Raw genomic sequence first — 17,870 nt, forward strand, 5'->3', positions numbered from 1 at the left:
GGTCTAAGAGATTACCCCAGAGCTGAATAACGTGTGGGGTGTTGTGTGAAAAGTATATTGCCAGCATGGGACTTGAAAATTCAAGAAGGTCAACTTACAACTTCTTCATGGAACCTAAAAAAAAAAAAAGTAGGGTTTTGGTCTCCCATGTCAGCTGGAGATGAGCACAGAGATGAAGCATCACCCTAACAAACATCTGCTGGTTTAGAGTTTGAGTCTGTAGAGAAGGATCATTGGTCTAAACCAGGTCTTGACATCCATTGGATTTTCTGCCCTTGTTTTGATTGGTAAACTCCGTAATAGTGGGCAATCATGTTTTCCACTTTAATGAGATATTTACGAATAAATTTAGTTACAAACTATGAAATAGTTGAGATTCCCTGAATTATAAGCCATAAAGAGTAGGACGACTAATAAGGAAAATTAAGACTTAACATTTCCTGAAAATTACAACATTTGCATATTAGGGCCTATGAACAAAATATACATTGGGTTTTATTTGGGATTCCAAGATAATTTCAGTATAAAGTTTACGAATAGATTATTTCGTTGCTTTACTATTTTTCTGAGCATTTAAAAAATGTTATCTTGTTAAGTCTTTGTAACAACCTAGTGAAATAACAACCTAGAGAAATAAGGCAGCAAAGTCCTCACTTTGTAGAAATAACAACCTAGTGAAATAAGGCAGTGTAGTCCTCACTTTGTAGAAGAAGACACTGAGCCTAAGAGAAGTAACTTGTCCAAGAACAAGTTGAGCACATAGGCATAGGTATGGATCAGCTGCTCATTATGGAGCTAGGCCTTATGCAGAGTTGGGACACTTTCTATTATGTCAAGCTAATGCAAGTTAGTTTACTGAGTCATAATGCCCTTGATTTATGAGTATTTCACCTTACTTTTTTCTTCTTTAATTAGAAGCTTAATGAGAGGTTTGTAGAATGTACACAGAACTGTATGGGATAATATTGTTAAGTTCTGTTATTCTGATATTGTTTGAAATACTCAAAGAATTTTTGCATTTGGTAAGCATTTTTCATATCAGTATTAAAATAGTAATTTTATTTATTACATTTTTATACATAGAATTTGCCAATTACTTTCTGACTACAAAGAAAACCAGATGCCAAAAAACTCTTCTGGAAATAGCAATCCAGGTAAGACTTCTGATAGTGAATTACTTTAGGTCAGTTTTCCCCAACCTTTTTGCCTTCTTGGCAGCAGGGACCAGTTTTGTGGAAGACAGTTTTTCCATGGACTAGGTGAAGGTGTGGATGGTTTCAGAATTATTCAAGCACATTACATTTATTATGCTACTTTATTTATATTATTATTACCTTATAATATATAATGAAATAATTGTATAACTTACCATAATGTAGAATCAGTGGAAACTCTGAGCTTGTATTCCTGCAACTAGATGTCCCATCTGGGGGCAAAGGGAGACAGTGACAGATCATCAGGCATTACATTCTGATAAGAAGCACACAACGTAGATCCCTCACATGGGCAGTTCACAACAGGGTTCATGCTCCAATGAGTATCTAATGCAACCACTGATCTGACAGGAGGTGGAGAGCAGGCAGTAATATGAGTCATGGGGTGTGGCTGTAAATAGAGATGAAGTTTCCCTGGCTTGCTTGCTTCTCACCTCCTACTCTGTGGCATGGTTCCTAACAAGCCATGGACTGGTACCAGTCCATGGCCTGGGAGTTGTGGATGCCTGATTTGGGTGGTCCTATCACAGATAAAAAGGTAAAAGTAAGGAAGTTTTGATCACAAAAGAAGAGCAAAGCGCAGGTTATGTTACATATGCTTGTACCAACCAAGTCTCACTATTACTGACTTCATTCCTCCTAATTTGAAATTGAAAGAGATAGATTTACTTTGTTGGAACAAGATGTATTCTTCTATCTGCTGGTTAATTGTCATGATAACAGTAATTTTGTTAGAACAAGATGCTCTGCTGCCATTCGCCAAAAGATTGTCATAATAAATACACAAATTGCCCAACTCTAGGCTCAGCAGATTATAATAAAAGTACAAAAATGTTTCACAGTAAGAGAAATGCTAGTATGCTACCTGGTTATGGATGCTTAATGCATTGTACAATCCAGACTCTATAAAGACACCTTTAATTTAGCCCTATGTTTATCAAAGAGCTTCTGTAAGTTAGATTGTGTACGTTGCAGGAGACAAAGATGGAATAGATGTAGTTCTGATCTTTAAGGTGCTCATAATAGAATAGAGCTGTCTCTATTTCATTTCTGTGCCTTTTCAACAGAATTTACAAAGAAAATATTTTTATGTTTTCACTTGTCCACTTAACAAATAACTATAAAATGTCTTTTAGATATTAAGCATTTTTCTAATGCTAGAGAACAGAAACAATTAAAAATACAGACAGGAGTTTGTTATTATCATTGTCATTTTTATTATGTTGCTACCTTATTCAGTGCTTACTGTGTGCTAGATGCCCACTGGAAGCTTATAATTATGATTTATTATATATTATATTGATTATGTACCAGACATATGTGACGAGGAATGAAAGCTTTAAAAAAAAGTAGGTAGGATTTAAGGTTAGCATGCAGAGTGAGTAGAATTTTTCTACGTGAAGAAGTAGAAGAATGATGTTTGGCAGAAGGAACATGTAATGAGATTGCCTGTTTGGGAGGAAGAGCAGCAAGTGCAAAAGACAAGATACTTAAGTGAACTTTGTAAGGTTTATGAGCAGTTCACTTTTGCTAGTACAAAAAGTGTGAGATAAGAGATGTTGGGAATGAGGTGAATACTTAGCTAAGGCAAGTTTATGATAGACTTTTTAATACTATTGAAATGAGTAGGTCTTATCCTGGGGGCCATGGGAAATTTACCTTCAATATCTTCCAGTGAGGTAGAATGCTTTGGACTGCAAATACTAGATGAGCAGTGGCTAAAACAGTAGGAACCAGAGTTGTTTTGGTTGTTCAGTGATATACTAGAGTTCCCCTTGTCCCTCTTTCAGCTGTGCTTCATGTCTCCTTTCATGGTTGGCTAATCCACAACAGTTCCAAACATCTTGTTCTCACAACACAACATCACAAGGGCTGCTTTTCTTCACATGTATCTTTTAAATAGGGAGAAACCTTAGAAGCATGCAGTGGACTTCCTGTAACATTTTATTGGCTAGGTCACACCACATGCTCATCCCTAAACCAGGCACTGGAAAAGCAAATGTAAGTATGTGATTAGCTTAGAATAATAATTTCTCTTTCTGAAGCTGAGGAGGGAGATTGGAATACTATCTCAGTAGACTTGTGTTTCTTCTGCAAGAAAGAATAAGGAATGGATATTGGTAGGGAGCCAGCAATATTTGCTGCAGGGACTCATTGGAGAAATTTGAGCAGGGGAGTCACAAAATTAAATTAGAGTATTAAGGCATTTTGGTAATGTTGTAAAACAGGGGTTGGCAAGCTTTTTCTGTAAATGACCAGGTGGGGAATATTTTAGACTATGTGGTCTCTGTCATATCTACTTAACCCTGCTGTTGTGTGAGAGCAACTATGGATAATATGTAAGCAAATAGGCGTGAGTGAGCTCCAATAAAATGTTATTTAGAAAACCATAAGGGAGACTGGATTTGGCCTGTGGCCTATAGTTTTCTGGCCCCTCATAGAGGATTGATGGAAGGTAACCATGTAAAGAAACCAGGAGACAAAGGAAGATTTGCTGTAGTCAGCTATAGTTTCCTTGTCACATGTCCTTGGACTAGTATCAATGTATTATAAGGTTTTCACCCATCCATCATGAAATAAATAAAGTTAGGAATCTCAGTTATTCATTTTAAAATTTTGGCCTTTTTTTGGTGTTATGCCTTTTTCATTTGTTTTGTCTTAATATTTTTCATGTAAGAAATAACATTAACAGCTGGGTTTTTTTTAAAAGCCACTTTGTAAATGTTTATGTTCCCAGTGGCAGTGGGAATATAAATTGGAAGCAGAAGAGAGGTATAGTCAATATGATTTAGTGATTATTGAATGAGAAAAGTTTAGGGGACAGAGAGAAATCTCAGATGATTCACAGGTTTCCAGGTTGTACACTATTATTTAACCTGAACATGAGGAAGGAGTAGGAAATTTTCTGATGAATACAGAAGACCAAAGAGAAGCAGCTCAACAGGAATGACTAATTATTTTTCTGTGCATGTTTAATGGGATATTCATATAGGATTTTTGAATAGGTCATTGGATATCAGCATTTATAGCTGGCATCCTACTAGTTTGACTCTCAGTAATAAGACTTGTCAAAGATCCAAGAAACTGAAAGTTGACGATAAATTTCCATGTGTATCACCATCAATGACTGAAAGTCAGCATCCACAGAATTGGGAAAGATGAACTTAATAGATAAAGATGAATTGGAGTTGTGTTTCTCTTAGAGAATGATACTCTCCATGACTTGTGTGAGTCACAGCTGCCAGAAAACAAAGAGGCCAAGGAACATATTAAAGAAGCACAGCAAATTCAGTCCTAGAGTGCCTCTGCTTGGCTTTGTGTTATAGTTCTGACTTCTAAAAAAATCACTTTTTGGCAAAATATGCTTTGTGTTTCTTCCCCTCTTGCAACCTGCAACCAAACAGAATCCTTTTTAGCAAGGCATTTTTGTATTCTTTGACCAAAGCAACATATAAATAATAAAAAGAAGTAAGAGAAAAAACTTTTTTTTTTGTATAGGCTAGTATTTAACATAAACTTGAGAGTGAGTGCCAGGATTATATTTAGGATTTAGGGACTAGATAGGAAAACTGGATAGAAATCTAAAGATTGCTGACTCAAACACAATGTGGTTTCTTTGCTTTATTTTCACAGCTCTGAATTCACAACTATTAGTTATATTTATATGCACTATAACTTTAGAAAGCACCTTCCCAAACCAAATATCATGTGATTTCTTATAATTTAGATGACTTTATTATAGAATTGAATTTCCAACTGTTCATAAGAATTATTGAGCATTTGCTACATAGTATCATCTCAGTTGTGTCCACATGAGCTACCTATCACCTTGTGTTAATGAATAATGGTTCACTAGGAATATTAGTTTTGGCATTTAAAGTGATCTGTATTTAATGCAGATAGGACCAGGGACCACTCTTGAGCATTAATGTCCAAGCATCTTAAAATTACACAGACGGCTTTCATAATCTGACTTCTGCCTCACTCTCCATCTTTAGCCCTTTTCCCTGTGTGCCCTTTCTCTGGCATTACTGAACTGCCTGCAATGCCCTACTCACTCATCCTTCTCTTGTAGCCAAATACGTTCACTCTTTCATGCCTTACTCCCTCTCTTGCTGCTTCCTGGCATACTGCCACCCTTTCCTGCCCTCTATCCCTTGTAATCTGGCTAGCCTCAATATTTAAGTTTCTGCTTGACCATGATTTCTAGAAAGCCATCCCTGACATGCTTTATTTTCATTCTTTTTAAATCCTAATGCCTACTATCTATGTAGCAGGACTCAGTAAAAAATTGCTGAGTAAAATAAAGAATGTTTATACAAAGGTGATGTGCAAGACTGTCCCCTACAGTCTTGGAGCCGAGGGCACAGACATGTGGAGCAATAACGTACAGTTCAGATGGTAAAGATGCAGTAGAAAAATAAGTAAAGTACTAAGGCAGCCTCAAGGAAGGAGGTACCTGTTTATCTGGGGAAAGACATGCAGAATCGAGGAAGACTCCACATAGCATTGTTTTAAAAGATGAAAAAAAATTGTCAGAATAGTGGAGGGAAACATTTTAGATATTAGGAAGACATTGTACACTAATAAAGGTGTCAGCAGTGATTTTGGAAATCATTTATAAGGTACTATTAGGAAGTGGAGAACAGTATACTGTGTTACCTTATATGTTTCTACTGTATTATAAAATTGTGTTTCTGGTGGTTTTGTTCATTTATGTTGGTTGGATGAATTTGTGAGTGAATGTTTGACATGTTTGTATGTCTTCAATCTGGTGGACTCTGGTATCTCCCCAAGTGGTTTGTTGAAGTTTTGGAGAATTATTTCTTAAGTAACTATTTCGTGAAAGATTAAGCTTCATTTAAGTGCTCAATTTATGAAATGAAATGTCTTAAATCTATTTTTATAAAACAATAGTTTTAAATTGTTCTAAGTGGTTCATTTTAACCAAATATATGGATTTCACTTCAGAACAAGACTTAAAGCTGACATCAGAGGAAGAGCCACAAAGGCTTAAAGGAAGTGAAAATAGCCAGCATGAGGCATGTAAAATTTTAAATTTAAATTTCTGGTTTAATGTTCTTTTCTTTGCTTTGATAATAGTAGATAGTCCAAATGAAATTACCTTTCAGACTAGGCTTTGATAATCAATAAATTTTTTAAAATAATTTTTTAATAGATTCTTAAAATTTATTTTAATAGATTTAGTGACCTTATTAACAGAAGAATCAATAGAATCTAATTTAATATTTGATATTTAACTTAAACATTATAACCCACTATAAAATTTAAAATATTCTTATTTAAAATATTCTTATCTGCCTTCTTGATTGGCTTATAGCTAATCTTTCTCTTTGGAATAGAGGCAAAACAAATTCCAGAACTTTATTTGTTCTTTTATTTTTATAACACCCTAACATGATAAAGAAAGTAACATCAATTATTGGATCATATTATCAAGCAATTGAAATTATGAACAATGTAGCAATGATGGTCCCTGAGCTGGATTCATGGCAAAGGAGTAATCATGGCCAGTGATTGAAAATCTGCAGTTTTATATTGCCAGTCAGTGATGCCAAGGTTAAAAATGCATTCTACCTGTGGTCTCTCATTGACCTCAGGGTTTCTGTTCAGGGAGAGAACCAGGTCTTAAAAGCAACCCAACTGCCTATTACAATAATCATATCTTGCAGAATGAGACCTTCGTTGTTAGTGTACAAACACAATAACATTCTAACATTTCAGTTGCAGAACATCAGTACATATTATTTAAAAATTTTTATCCTCTGTCATTAGTACACATTAGAATATATTAGAACTGGACTTAAGCTGATAGTCGAGATACATAACACGATCATATTACAGTACATAATTTCAATTAAAATGTAACAATTTGCATTTCTTTCTGTTTGGTGTTGATTTTGGCGCCTAATAATTTAAAGTGTGCCTACACTCCAGTTAGTAATCTTTTAAAAAAGCACCTAAATGCACTGTAGGGGCTCACTACTTACGGTATGGTGAAGTAAAATCTTTTCAAGTGAGAAAAACCCTACAAATCATCTGCTAATTCATTTTGGTAGATTTAACACATAATGAATTAAGTTTAGTCCAAACAAAAGGTGACAAAATTAAGTTTCCTGGTTCATGTTTTTCTTCTTTGTTTGGCTAAGGTGAATTTTTTTTATGTTTTAGTCAGAAGCCAGTGATGTGGCAGTAGCTAAACATAGATTAAATGTTAATTCTTCATTTTAGTGATTTAATTATTATTTAATTATTTTAACAGGTAAATTTTAATTTTAATTATTTTCTAATTTTTTATTGTCCATACTTGATTACTTAAGAATAAAATTATTTTAAAAACATGTACTTCAAAAGAGCAGACATCTGAGAAATACCAGAAGCAAATTAACCTTCTATAATTGCATCTGCAGAAAAAGACTCAAGAACCAGACATAAATAAGGATTGCGATAGAGAGGTATACCTTTATATTCAAATGTTTCTGTTGAATTAGATTTTTACATTATGTTGTTTAACAAAGTATAATAAGTTTAAGTATGTATGATTCTATCATGTAAGTAGCATAAATCATCAGTGAAGAATTTAGTATTTAACTCAGAAAGCTGAGTTGTGTACATTCAGTTTTAAAGAGAGACAAACCCTAGAAATATTCTTCATTATTATGGAATAATTCTGAATGGTGCCAAAAATGCTAGGTAATGCTACTTTAGGAGCTTTGGATCAATCATTTTATCTTTCTTGGTATTAGTCTGATTATCAATAGATAATATGGCTAAAGAAGATAATTTCTTATTCTGTATATCCTCCAGCTAGAAAGTTTTACGGCTACTGAATGTGAAATTTGGGGAGCATCTCATTTACTGGAATTCCATGTTAGCATCTCAGCAGTTTCATTCTGCTTTTCGTGTTGTGGGAAACTTTGGTTCCCATGTTTCAGTGAGCACTTTCATGTTTTTGATATCCCAGGAACCATATGAAAAAGCAATGATCACAGGCAGTGGGGGAGAAGAATATTTTAGTGCAGAAAAGGGAAATCTTCCTTTCTATTCCTGGAGCCCCAGTGTCTCATCGTCTAAATCTGACTGCTTAATGGAAAATCCAGGTGGTAAAGACGGAAGAAGACACATTTTGCATCTTTGTGTTTTTATTTGTGTGTTCCCACAAGTCAAATGGGGTGAATATTTATGTTAGATTCTGAAGAGTGGTTGGGAATAAAAGCAGAAAATGAAGAGGGTCCGTTTTTGAAATTTTGGAAAATTGTTCTATTCATTCAAAGAGAAATAAAGCAAACTACAAAAATTTTAATGATATACTAATGATGTAATAATTACATCTTAAAATTATATGGTAACAGTTCTGTATATATGATCAAATTTAAGCGTGAAATATTTTTAATGACTAAAATTATGACAAACTGAGTCAAATGATAAAATCAATTAAAACAAAAAGGTACTTTTTATTCAATAAAGCAATAACCATCCTTAATATCAAACTTCCACTCAAGGTTGAAGAAGAAATGCAGAAGCACGGAAGTAATAACGTGGGATTATCAGAAAACCTGACTGATGGTGCTGCTGCTGGCAATGGTGATGGTGGATTAGTTCCACAAAGAAAGAGCAGAAAACATGAAAATCAGCAATTTCCTAACACAGAGATTGAAGAGTATCACAGGTAAGCCTATGGCAACATTTAACAGGAGATAACTATATGCTATCAAGCTAATCCGAATTTGGACTAATATTCATGTTGAACAAATTTTATACTTTTCCTAGGATATTCAGCCTTAGCTGGTAATCAGAAGAATGAAAATCAGCAAACAATGAGTTACATTTTTTCCAGTCATTAATTTATTTGAAAAATAACCAGTGTTGGCAAATGTGAGGGAAAAGGCATTTTCTTTTCTTTTTAGTGAACTTTTATTTTAGCTTCAGGCTTACACGTGCATGTTTGTTACATAGGTAAACTGTATCATGGAGATTGGGGTTACAGATTATTTCACCAGTCAGATAATAAGAATGATACCCGATAGGTAGTTTTTTGGTCCTTTCCCTCCTGCCAAGCTCCACCCTCGAGTAGGCTGCAGTTGTCTCTTGTTCTCCTCTTTGTGTCCATGAGTTCTCATTGTTTGGTTCTGACTAATGAGTGAGAATATGTGGCATTTGATTTTCTGTTCCTGCATTAGTTTGCTTAGGATAATGACCTCCAGCTCCATCTGTGTTGCTGCAAAGGAAATGGACTCACTGAAAAGGATATTTTCATACGCTGTTGGTAAATACATTTTGAGTGTTAATTTAGTAGCATATTCACACACACACATATATAACATAGTAAGGATATAAAATATATGTATGTTATGGATATTTGTATAGATATATTACATATATACTTATGTATAAGGACATTTATTATAGCATAATTATATCAAAAAGTTGGAGCTAGTCCAAATCCTTATCAATAGGAAATAGCTCAGAAAATAATACAGTATGCAATCAGTTTCTTAAAATGAAGTTAGATCTAGAGTATACTGATTATTTCACAATTAACATGTATTTAAAGCATTTAGTTTGCTGACCCATCTTAAGACAATTTTGTTAGAATTCTTGTAGTATCTGCTGTGTTGCAAATGGAAGCTACATGCTATGTTGACACTGTACCTTGTTAGCAACAAGATAGCTAGTTATTAAATTTTGGCTGTCAGTGCCTGAGTGCTGAAATAATTGGACCCTCAATCTGAACATTGCCAAGGGATTGCACATGGGGATCTATATTTTATGTAAACATTTCAGTATATTGGATAAAACTTGTTAAAATACATCAAAGGATCTTTGATCTACTAAAACAGGAATTGGCCCCCTTTTTTCTGCAAAGAGCCAGTTGGTAAATATTTTAATCTTTGTGGACTATATGTACTTAATTTTTTGAGACAGGGTCTCACTCTGTTGCCCAGGCTGGAGTGCAGTTGCATGACCATGGCTCACTGCAGCCTCAAATTTCTGGGCTCTAGTGATCCTCCCACCTCAGTCTCTCTACTAGCTGGGACCACAGGTGTGCAATATCACACCCAGATAATTGACTCTATGGACTATAAAGTAAATAAGCATGGCTGTGTTTCAAGATATCTTACTTAAAAAAACAGGCAGTGGGCTGGAGTGGGCCCACAAGTGTTAATTTTCTGACCCTTGTGCTAAAAGGAAGGTGTTGCTAATGCAGTGAATCTTATATGTAAGTGTCCTGCATGCATGACATTATCCTTCCTTTGAAAAAAGAATATATTTCAGTATTCACCTCACCATATTTTTCAAGTGACTTCATATAATTTTTATATTGATATAATTCATGTAATTATACTTCATAAAATTTTTAAAATTTCATTTATAAAATAAGATTATTTTCTGCATTTCTCCTATTTTATTCCTGTTAATAAGACTCAGTATTTCACTATGATCAATTACTTTGTATATGTGATGAGTATCAACTGTCCTAGAATTTGCTGATTTTTATCAAGCAAGAAATACTCCTCTTGAAACTTTTAGTATTCCTTGGTCTTTATTTTTATTTATTTATTTATTTATTTTATTTTATTTTATTATTATTATACTTTAAGTTTTAGGGTACATGTGCACAATGTGCAGGTTAGTTACATATGTATACATGTGCCATGCTGGTGTGCTGCACCCATTAACTCGTCATTTAGCATTAGGTATATCTCCTAATGCTATCCCTCCCCCCTCCCCCCACCCCACAACAGTCCCCAGAGTGTGATGTTCCCCTTCCTGTGTCCATGTGTTCTCATTGCTCAATTCTCACCTATGAGTGGGAATATGCGGTGTTTGGATTTTTGTTCTTGCGATAGTTTACTGAGAATGATGATTTCCAATTTCATCCATGTCCCTACAAAGGACATGAACTCATCATTTTTTATGGCTGCATAGTATTCCATGGTGTATGTGTGCCACATTTTCTTAATCCAGTCTATCATTGTTGGACATTTGGGTTGGTTCCAAGTCTTTGCTATTGTGAATAATGCCGCAATAAACATACGTGTGCATGTGTCTTTATAGCAGCATGATTTATAGTCCTTTGGGTATATACCCAGTAATGGGATGGCTGGGTCAAATGGTATTTCTAGTTCTAGATCCCTGAGGAATCACCACACTGACTTCCACAATGGTTGAACTAGTTTACAGTCCCACCAACAGTGTAAAAGTGTTCCTATTTCTCCACATCCTCTCCAACACCTGTTGTTTCCTGACTTTTTAATGATTGCCATTCTAACTGGTGTGAGATGGTATCTCATTGTGGTTTTGATTTGCATCTCTCTGATGGCCAGTGATGATGAGCATTTTTTCATGTGTCTGTTGGATGCATAAATGTCTTCTTTTGAGAAGTGTCTTTTCATATCCTTTGCCCACTTTTTGATGGGGTTGTTCATTTTTTTCTTGTCAATTTGTTTGAGTTCATTGTGGATTCTGGATATTAGCCCTTTGTCAGATGAGTAGGTTGTGAAACTTTTCTCCCATTCTGTAGGTTGCCTGTTCACTCTGATGGTAGTTTCTTTTGCTGTGCAGAAGCTCTTTAGTTTAATTAGATGCCATTTGTCAATTCTGGCTTTTGTTGCCATTGCTTTTGGTGTTTTAGACATGAAGTCCTTGCCCACGCCTATGTCCTGAATGGTAATGCCTAGGTGTTCTTCTAGGGTTTTTATGGTTTTAGGTCTAACATTTAAGTCTTTAATCCATCTTGAAATAATTTTTGTATAAGGTGTAAGGAAGGCATCCAGTTTCAGCTTTCTACATATGGCTAGCCAGCTTTCCCAGTACCATTTATTAAATAGGGAATCCTTTCCCCATTTCTTGTTTTTCTCAGGTTTGTCAAAGATCAGATAGTTGTAGATATGAGGCGTTATTTCTGAAGGCTCTGTTCTGTTCCAGTGATCTATATCTCTGTTTTGATACCAGTACCATGCTGTTTTGGTTACTGTAGCCTTGTAGTATAGTTTGAAGTCAGGTAGTGTGATGCCTCCAGCTTTGTTCTTTTGGCTTAGGATTGACTTGGTGATGTGGGTTCTTTTTTGGTTCCATATGAACTTTAAAGTAGTTTTTTCCAATTCTGTGAAGAAAGTCATTGGTAGCTTGATGGGGATGGCATTGAATCTATAAATTACCTTAGGCAGTATGACCATTTTCACGATATTGGTTCTTCCTAGTCATGAGTATGGAATCTTCTTCCATTTGTTTGTATCCTCTTTTATTTCCTTGAGCAGTGGTTTGTAGTTCTCCTTGAAGAGGTCCTTTATGTCCCTTGTAAGTTGGATTCCTAAGTATTTTATTCTCTTTGAAGCAATTGTGAATGGGACTTCACTCATGATTTGGCTCTCTGTTTGTCTCTTATTGGTGTATAAGAATGCTTGTGATTTTTGTACATTGATTTTGTATCTTGAGACTTTGCTGAAGTTGCTTATCAGCTTAAGGAGATTTTGGGCTGAGACAATGGGGTTTTCTAGATATACAATCATGTTGTCTGCAAACAGGGACAATTTGACTTCCTCTTTTCCTAATTGAATACCCATTATTTCCTTCTCCTGCCTAATTGCCCTGGCCAGAACTTCCAACACTATGTTGAATAGGAGTGGTGAGAGAGGGCATCCCTGTCTTGTGCCAGTTTTCAGAGGGAATGCTTCCAGTTTTTGCCCATTCAGTATGATATTGGCTGTGGGTTTGTCATAGATAGCTCTTATTATTTTGAGATACGTCCCATCAATACCTAACTTATTGAGAGTTTTTAGCATGAAATGTTGTTGAATTTTGTCAAAGGCCTTTTCTGCATCTATTGAGATAATCATGTAGTTTTTCTCTTTGGTTCGTTTATATGCTGGATTACATTTATTGATTTGTGTATATTGAACCAGCCTTGCATCCCAGGGATGAAGCCCACTTGATCATGGTGGATAAGATTTTTGATGTGCTGTGGGATTCGGTTTGCCAGTATTTTATTGAGGAATTTTACATCAATGTTCATCAAGGATATTGGTCTAAAATTCTCTTTTTTGGTCTAAAATTCTCTTTTTTGGTTGTGTCTCTGCCCGGCTTTGGTATCAGGATGATGCTGGCCTCATAAAATGAGTTAGGGAGGATTCCCTCTTTTTCTATTGATTGGAATAGTTTCAGAAGGAATAGTACCAGTTCCTCCTTGTACCTCTGGTAGAATTTGACTGTCAATCCATCTGGTCCTGGACTCTTTTTGGTTGGTAAGCTATTAATTATTGCCACAATTTCAGATCCTGTTATTGGTCTATTCAGAGATTCAACTTCTTCCTGGTTTAGTCTTGGGAGAGTGTATGTGTCCAGGAATTTATCCATTTCTTCTAGATTTTCTAGTTTATTTGCACAGAGGTGTTCGTAGTATTCTCTGATGGCAGTTTGTATTTCTGTGGGATCAGTGGTGATATCCCCTTTATCACTTTTATTGCATCTATTTGATTCTTCTCTCTTTTCTTCTTTATTAATCTTGCTAACAGTCTATCAATTTTGTTGATCCTTTCAAAAAACCAGCTCCTGGATTCATTAATTTTTTGAAGCGTTTTTTGTGTGTCTATTTCCTTCAGTTCTGCTCTGATTGTAGTTATTTCTTGCCTTCTGCTAGCTTTTGAATGTGTTTGCTCTTGCTTTTCTAATTCTTTTAATTGTGATGTTAGGGTGTCAATTTTGGATCTTTCCTGCTTTCTCTTGTGGGCATTTAGTGCTATGAATTTCCCTCTACACACTGCTTTGAATGTGTCCCAGAGATTCTGGTATGTTGTGTCTTTGTTCTCGTTGGTTTCAAAGAACATCTTTATTTCTGCCTTCATTTCATTATGTACCCAGTAGTCATTCAGGAGCAGGTTGTTGAGTTTCCATGTAGTTGAGTGGTTTTGAGTGAGTTTCTTAATCCTGAGTTCTAGTTTGATTTCACTGTGGTCTGAGAGACAGTTTGTTATAATTTCTGTTCTTTTACATTTGCTGAGGAGAGCTTTACTTCCAAGTATATGGTCAATTTTGGAATAGATGTGGTGTGGTGCTGAAAAAAATGTATATTCTGTTGATTTGGGGTGGAGAGTTCTGTAGATGTCTATTAGGTCTGCTTGGTGCAGAGCTGAGTTCAATTCCTGGATATCCTTGTTAACTTTCTGTCTTGTTGATCTGTCTAATGTTGACAGTGGGGTGTTAAAGTCTCCTAATATTATTGTGTGGGAGTCTAAGTCTCCTTGTAGGTCACTCAGGACTTGCTTTATGAATCTGGGTGTTCCTGTATTGGGTACATATATATTTAGGATAGTTAGCTCTTTTTGTTGAATTGATCCCTTTACCATTATGTAGTGGCCTTCTTTGTCTCTTTTGATCTTTGTTGGTTTAAAGTCTGTTTTATCAGAGACTAGGATTGCAACCCCTGCCTTTTTTTGTTTTCCATTTGCTTGGTAGATATTCCTCCATCCTTTTATTTTGAGCCTATGTGTGTCTCTGCACATGAGATGTGTTTCCCGAGTACAGCACAGTGATGGGGTCTTGACTCTTTATCCAATTTGCCAGCCAGTGTCTTTTAATTAGAGCATTTAGTCCATTTACATTTAAAGTTAATATTGTTATATGTGAATTAGATCCTGTCATTATGATGTTAGCTGGTTATTTTGCTCGTTAGTTGATGCAGCTTCTTCCTAGTTGCGATGGTCTTTACAATTTGGCATGATTTTGCCGTGGCTGTTACCGGTTGTTCCTTTCCATGTTTAGTGCTTCCTTCAGGAGCTCTTTTAGGGCAGGCCTGGTGGTGACAAAATCTCTCAGCATTTGCTTGTCTGTAAAGTATTTTATTTCTCCTTCACTTATGAAGCTTAGTTTGGCTGGATATGAAATTCTGGGTTGAAAATTCTTTTCTTTAAGAATGTTGAATATTGGCCCCCACTCTCTTCTGGCTTGTAGAGTTTCTGCCGAGAGATCTGCTGTTAGTCTGATGGGCTTCCTTTTGTGGGTAACCCGACCTTTCTCTCTGCTGCCCTTAACATTTTTTTCTTAATGTCAACTTTGGTGAATCTGACATGTGTCTTGGAGATGCTCTTCTTGAGGAGTATTTTTGTGGCATTCTCTGTGTTTCCTGAATCTGAATGTTGGCCTGCCTTGCTAGATTGGGGAAGTTCTCCTGGATAATATCCTGCAGAGTGTTTTCCAACTTGGTTCCATTCTCTCCGTCACTTTCAGGTACACCAATCAGACGTTGATTTGGTCTTTTCTCGTAGTCCCGTATTTCTTGGAGGCTTTGTTCATTTCTTTTTATTCTTTTTTCTCTAAACTTCCCTTCTCACTTCATTTCATTCATTTCATTTTCCATCACTGATACCCTTTCTTCCAGTTGATTGCAGCAGCTCCTGAGTCTTCTGCATTCTTCACATAATTCTCGAGCCTTGGCTTTCAGCTCCATCAGCTCCTTTAAGCACTTCTCTGTATTGGTTATTCTAGTTATACATTCGTCTAAATTTTTTTCAAAGTTTTTAACTTCTTTGCCTTTGGTTTGAATTTCCTCCTGTAGCTTGGAGTAGTTTGATCGTCTGAAGCATTCTTCTCTCACCTTGTCAAAGTAATTCTCTGTCCAGCTTTGTTCCATTGCTGGTGAGGAGCTGCGTTCCTTTGGAGGAGGAGAGGCACTCTGCTTTTTAGAGTTTCCAGTTTTTCTGTTCTGTTTTTTCCCCATCTTTGTGGTTTTATCTACTTTTGGTCTTTGATGCTGGTGACGTAAAGATGGGTTTTTGGTGTGGATGTCCTTTCTGTTTGTTAGTTTTCCTTCTAATAGACAGGACCCTCAGCTGCAGGTTTGTTGGAGTTTGCTAGAGGTCTACTCCAGACCCTGTTTACCTGGGTGTCAGCAGCAGTGGCTGCAGAACAGCAGATTTTCATGAACCACGAATGCTGCTGTCTGATTGTTCCTCTGGAAGTTTTGTCTCAGAGGAGTACCCGGCAGTGTGAGGTGTCAGTCTGCCCCTACTGGGGGGGTGCCTCCCAGTTAGGCTGCTTGGGGTCAGGGGTCAGGGACCCACTTGAGGAGGCAGTCTGCCCATTCTCAGATCTCCAGCTGCGTGCTGGGAGAACCACCGCTCTCTGCAAAGCTGTCAGACAGGGACATTTAAGTCTGCAGAGGTTACTGCTGTCTTTTTGTTTGTCTGTGTCCTGCCCCCAGAGGTGGAGCCTACAGAGGCAGGCAGGCCTCCTTGAGCTGTGGTGGGCTCCACCCAGTTTGAGCTTTCTGGCTGCTTTGTTTACCTAAGCAAGCCTGGGCAATGGTGGGTGCCCCTTCCCAAGCCTCACTGCAGCCTTGCAGTTTGATCTCAGACTGCTGTGCTAGCAATCAGCAAGACTCTGTGGGTATAGGACCCTCTGAGCCAGGTGCAGGAGATTATCTCCTGGAGCGCCGTTTTTTAAGCCCATTGGAAAAGTGCAGTATTAGGGTGGGAGTGACCTGATTTTCCAGGTGCCGTCTGTCACCCCTTTCTTTGACTAGGAAAGGGAATTCCCTGACCCCTTGCACTTCCTGAGTGAGAGAATGCCTCACCCTGTTTCAGCTCATGCACGGTGCACTGCATCTACTGTCCTGCACCCACTGTCTGGCAGTCCCTAGTGAGATGAACCCAGTACCTCAGTTGGAAATGCAGAAATCATCCATCTTCTGTGTCACTCACGCTGGGAGCTGTAGACTAGATCTGTTCCTATTCGGCCATCTTGGCTCGGGACCCTCCTTGGTCTTTATTTATAAGCATGAACAAAATGATAATCAGCTTATATAATCTAGAAATGTTCACGGGGTCTTTTAGTTCTATAATTTTTTTATTATTATACTTTAAGTTCTAGGGTACATGTGCACAATGTGCAGGTTTGTTACATGGGTTATACATGTGCCATGTTATTTTGCTGCCCACATTAACTCAGCATTTACATTAGGTATTTCTCCTAATGCTATCCCTCCCCCTGTGCCCCACACTCTGTCAGGCCCCAGGGTATGATGTTTCCCATGGTTTGTCCAAGTGTTCTCATTGTTCAATTCCCACCTATGAGTGAGAACATGCGGTGTTTGGTTTTTTGTCCTTGTGATAGATTGCTGAGAATGATGGTTTCCAGCTTCATCCGTGTCCCTGCAAAGGACATGAGCTCATCCTTTTTCATGGTTGCATAGTATTCCATGGTGTACATGTGCCACATTTTCTTAATTCAGTCTATCATTGATGGATAATTGGGTTGGTTCCAAGTCTTTGCTATTGTGAGTAGTGCTGCAATAAACATACGTGTGCATGTGTCTTTATAGCAGCATGATTTATAATCCTTTGGATATATACCCAGTAATGGGATGGCTGGGTCAAATGGCATTTCTAGTTCTAGATCCTTGAGGAATCACCTCACTGTCTTCCACATGGTTGAACTAGTTTATACTCCCATCAACAGTATAAAAGTGTTCCTATTTCTCCACATCCTCTCTGGCACCTGTTGTTTCCTGACTTTTTAGTGATCACCATTCTAACTGGTGTGAGATGATATCTCATTGTGGTTTTGATTTGCATCTCTCTGATGACCAGTGATGATGAGCATTTTTTCATGTGTCTGTTGGCTGCATAAATGTCTTCT

General features: G+C 36.9%; 1 protein-coding gene across 1 annotated transcript in view; it reads left to right on the forward strand.

Annotated features, from left to right (window-relative positions):
• Positions 1-17,870, forward strand: part of POTEA (POTE ankyrin domain family member A) — a 74,814-nt gene that overhangs the window by 11,461 nt on the left and 45,483 nt on the right. The window contains exons 6-9 of the mRNA XM_054499155.2: positions 1,084-1,154; positions 6,186-6,256; positions 7,646-7,690; positions 8,738-8,904. Coding sequence (XP_054355130.2) covers positions 1,084-1,154; positions 6,186-6,256; positions 7,646-7,690; positions 8,738-8,904 — 354 coding nt within the window. The remainder of the gene's footprint in view (positions 1-1,083; positions 1,155-6,185; positions 6,257-7,645; positions 7,691-8,737; positions 8,905-17,870) is intronic.

The sequence above is a fragment of the Pongo pygmaeus genome, chromosome 7 (assembly GCF_028885625.2).
Source record: "Pongo pygmaeus isolate AG05252 chromosome 7, NHGRI_mPonPyg2-v2.0_pri, whole genome shotgun sequence".
Taxonomy (NCBI): domain Eukaryota; kingdom Metazoa; phylum Chordata; class Mammalia; order Primates; family Hominidae; genus Pongo; species Pongo pygmaeus.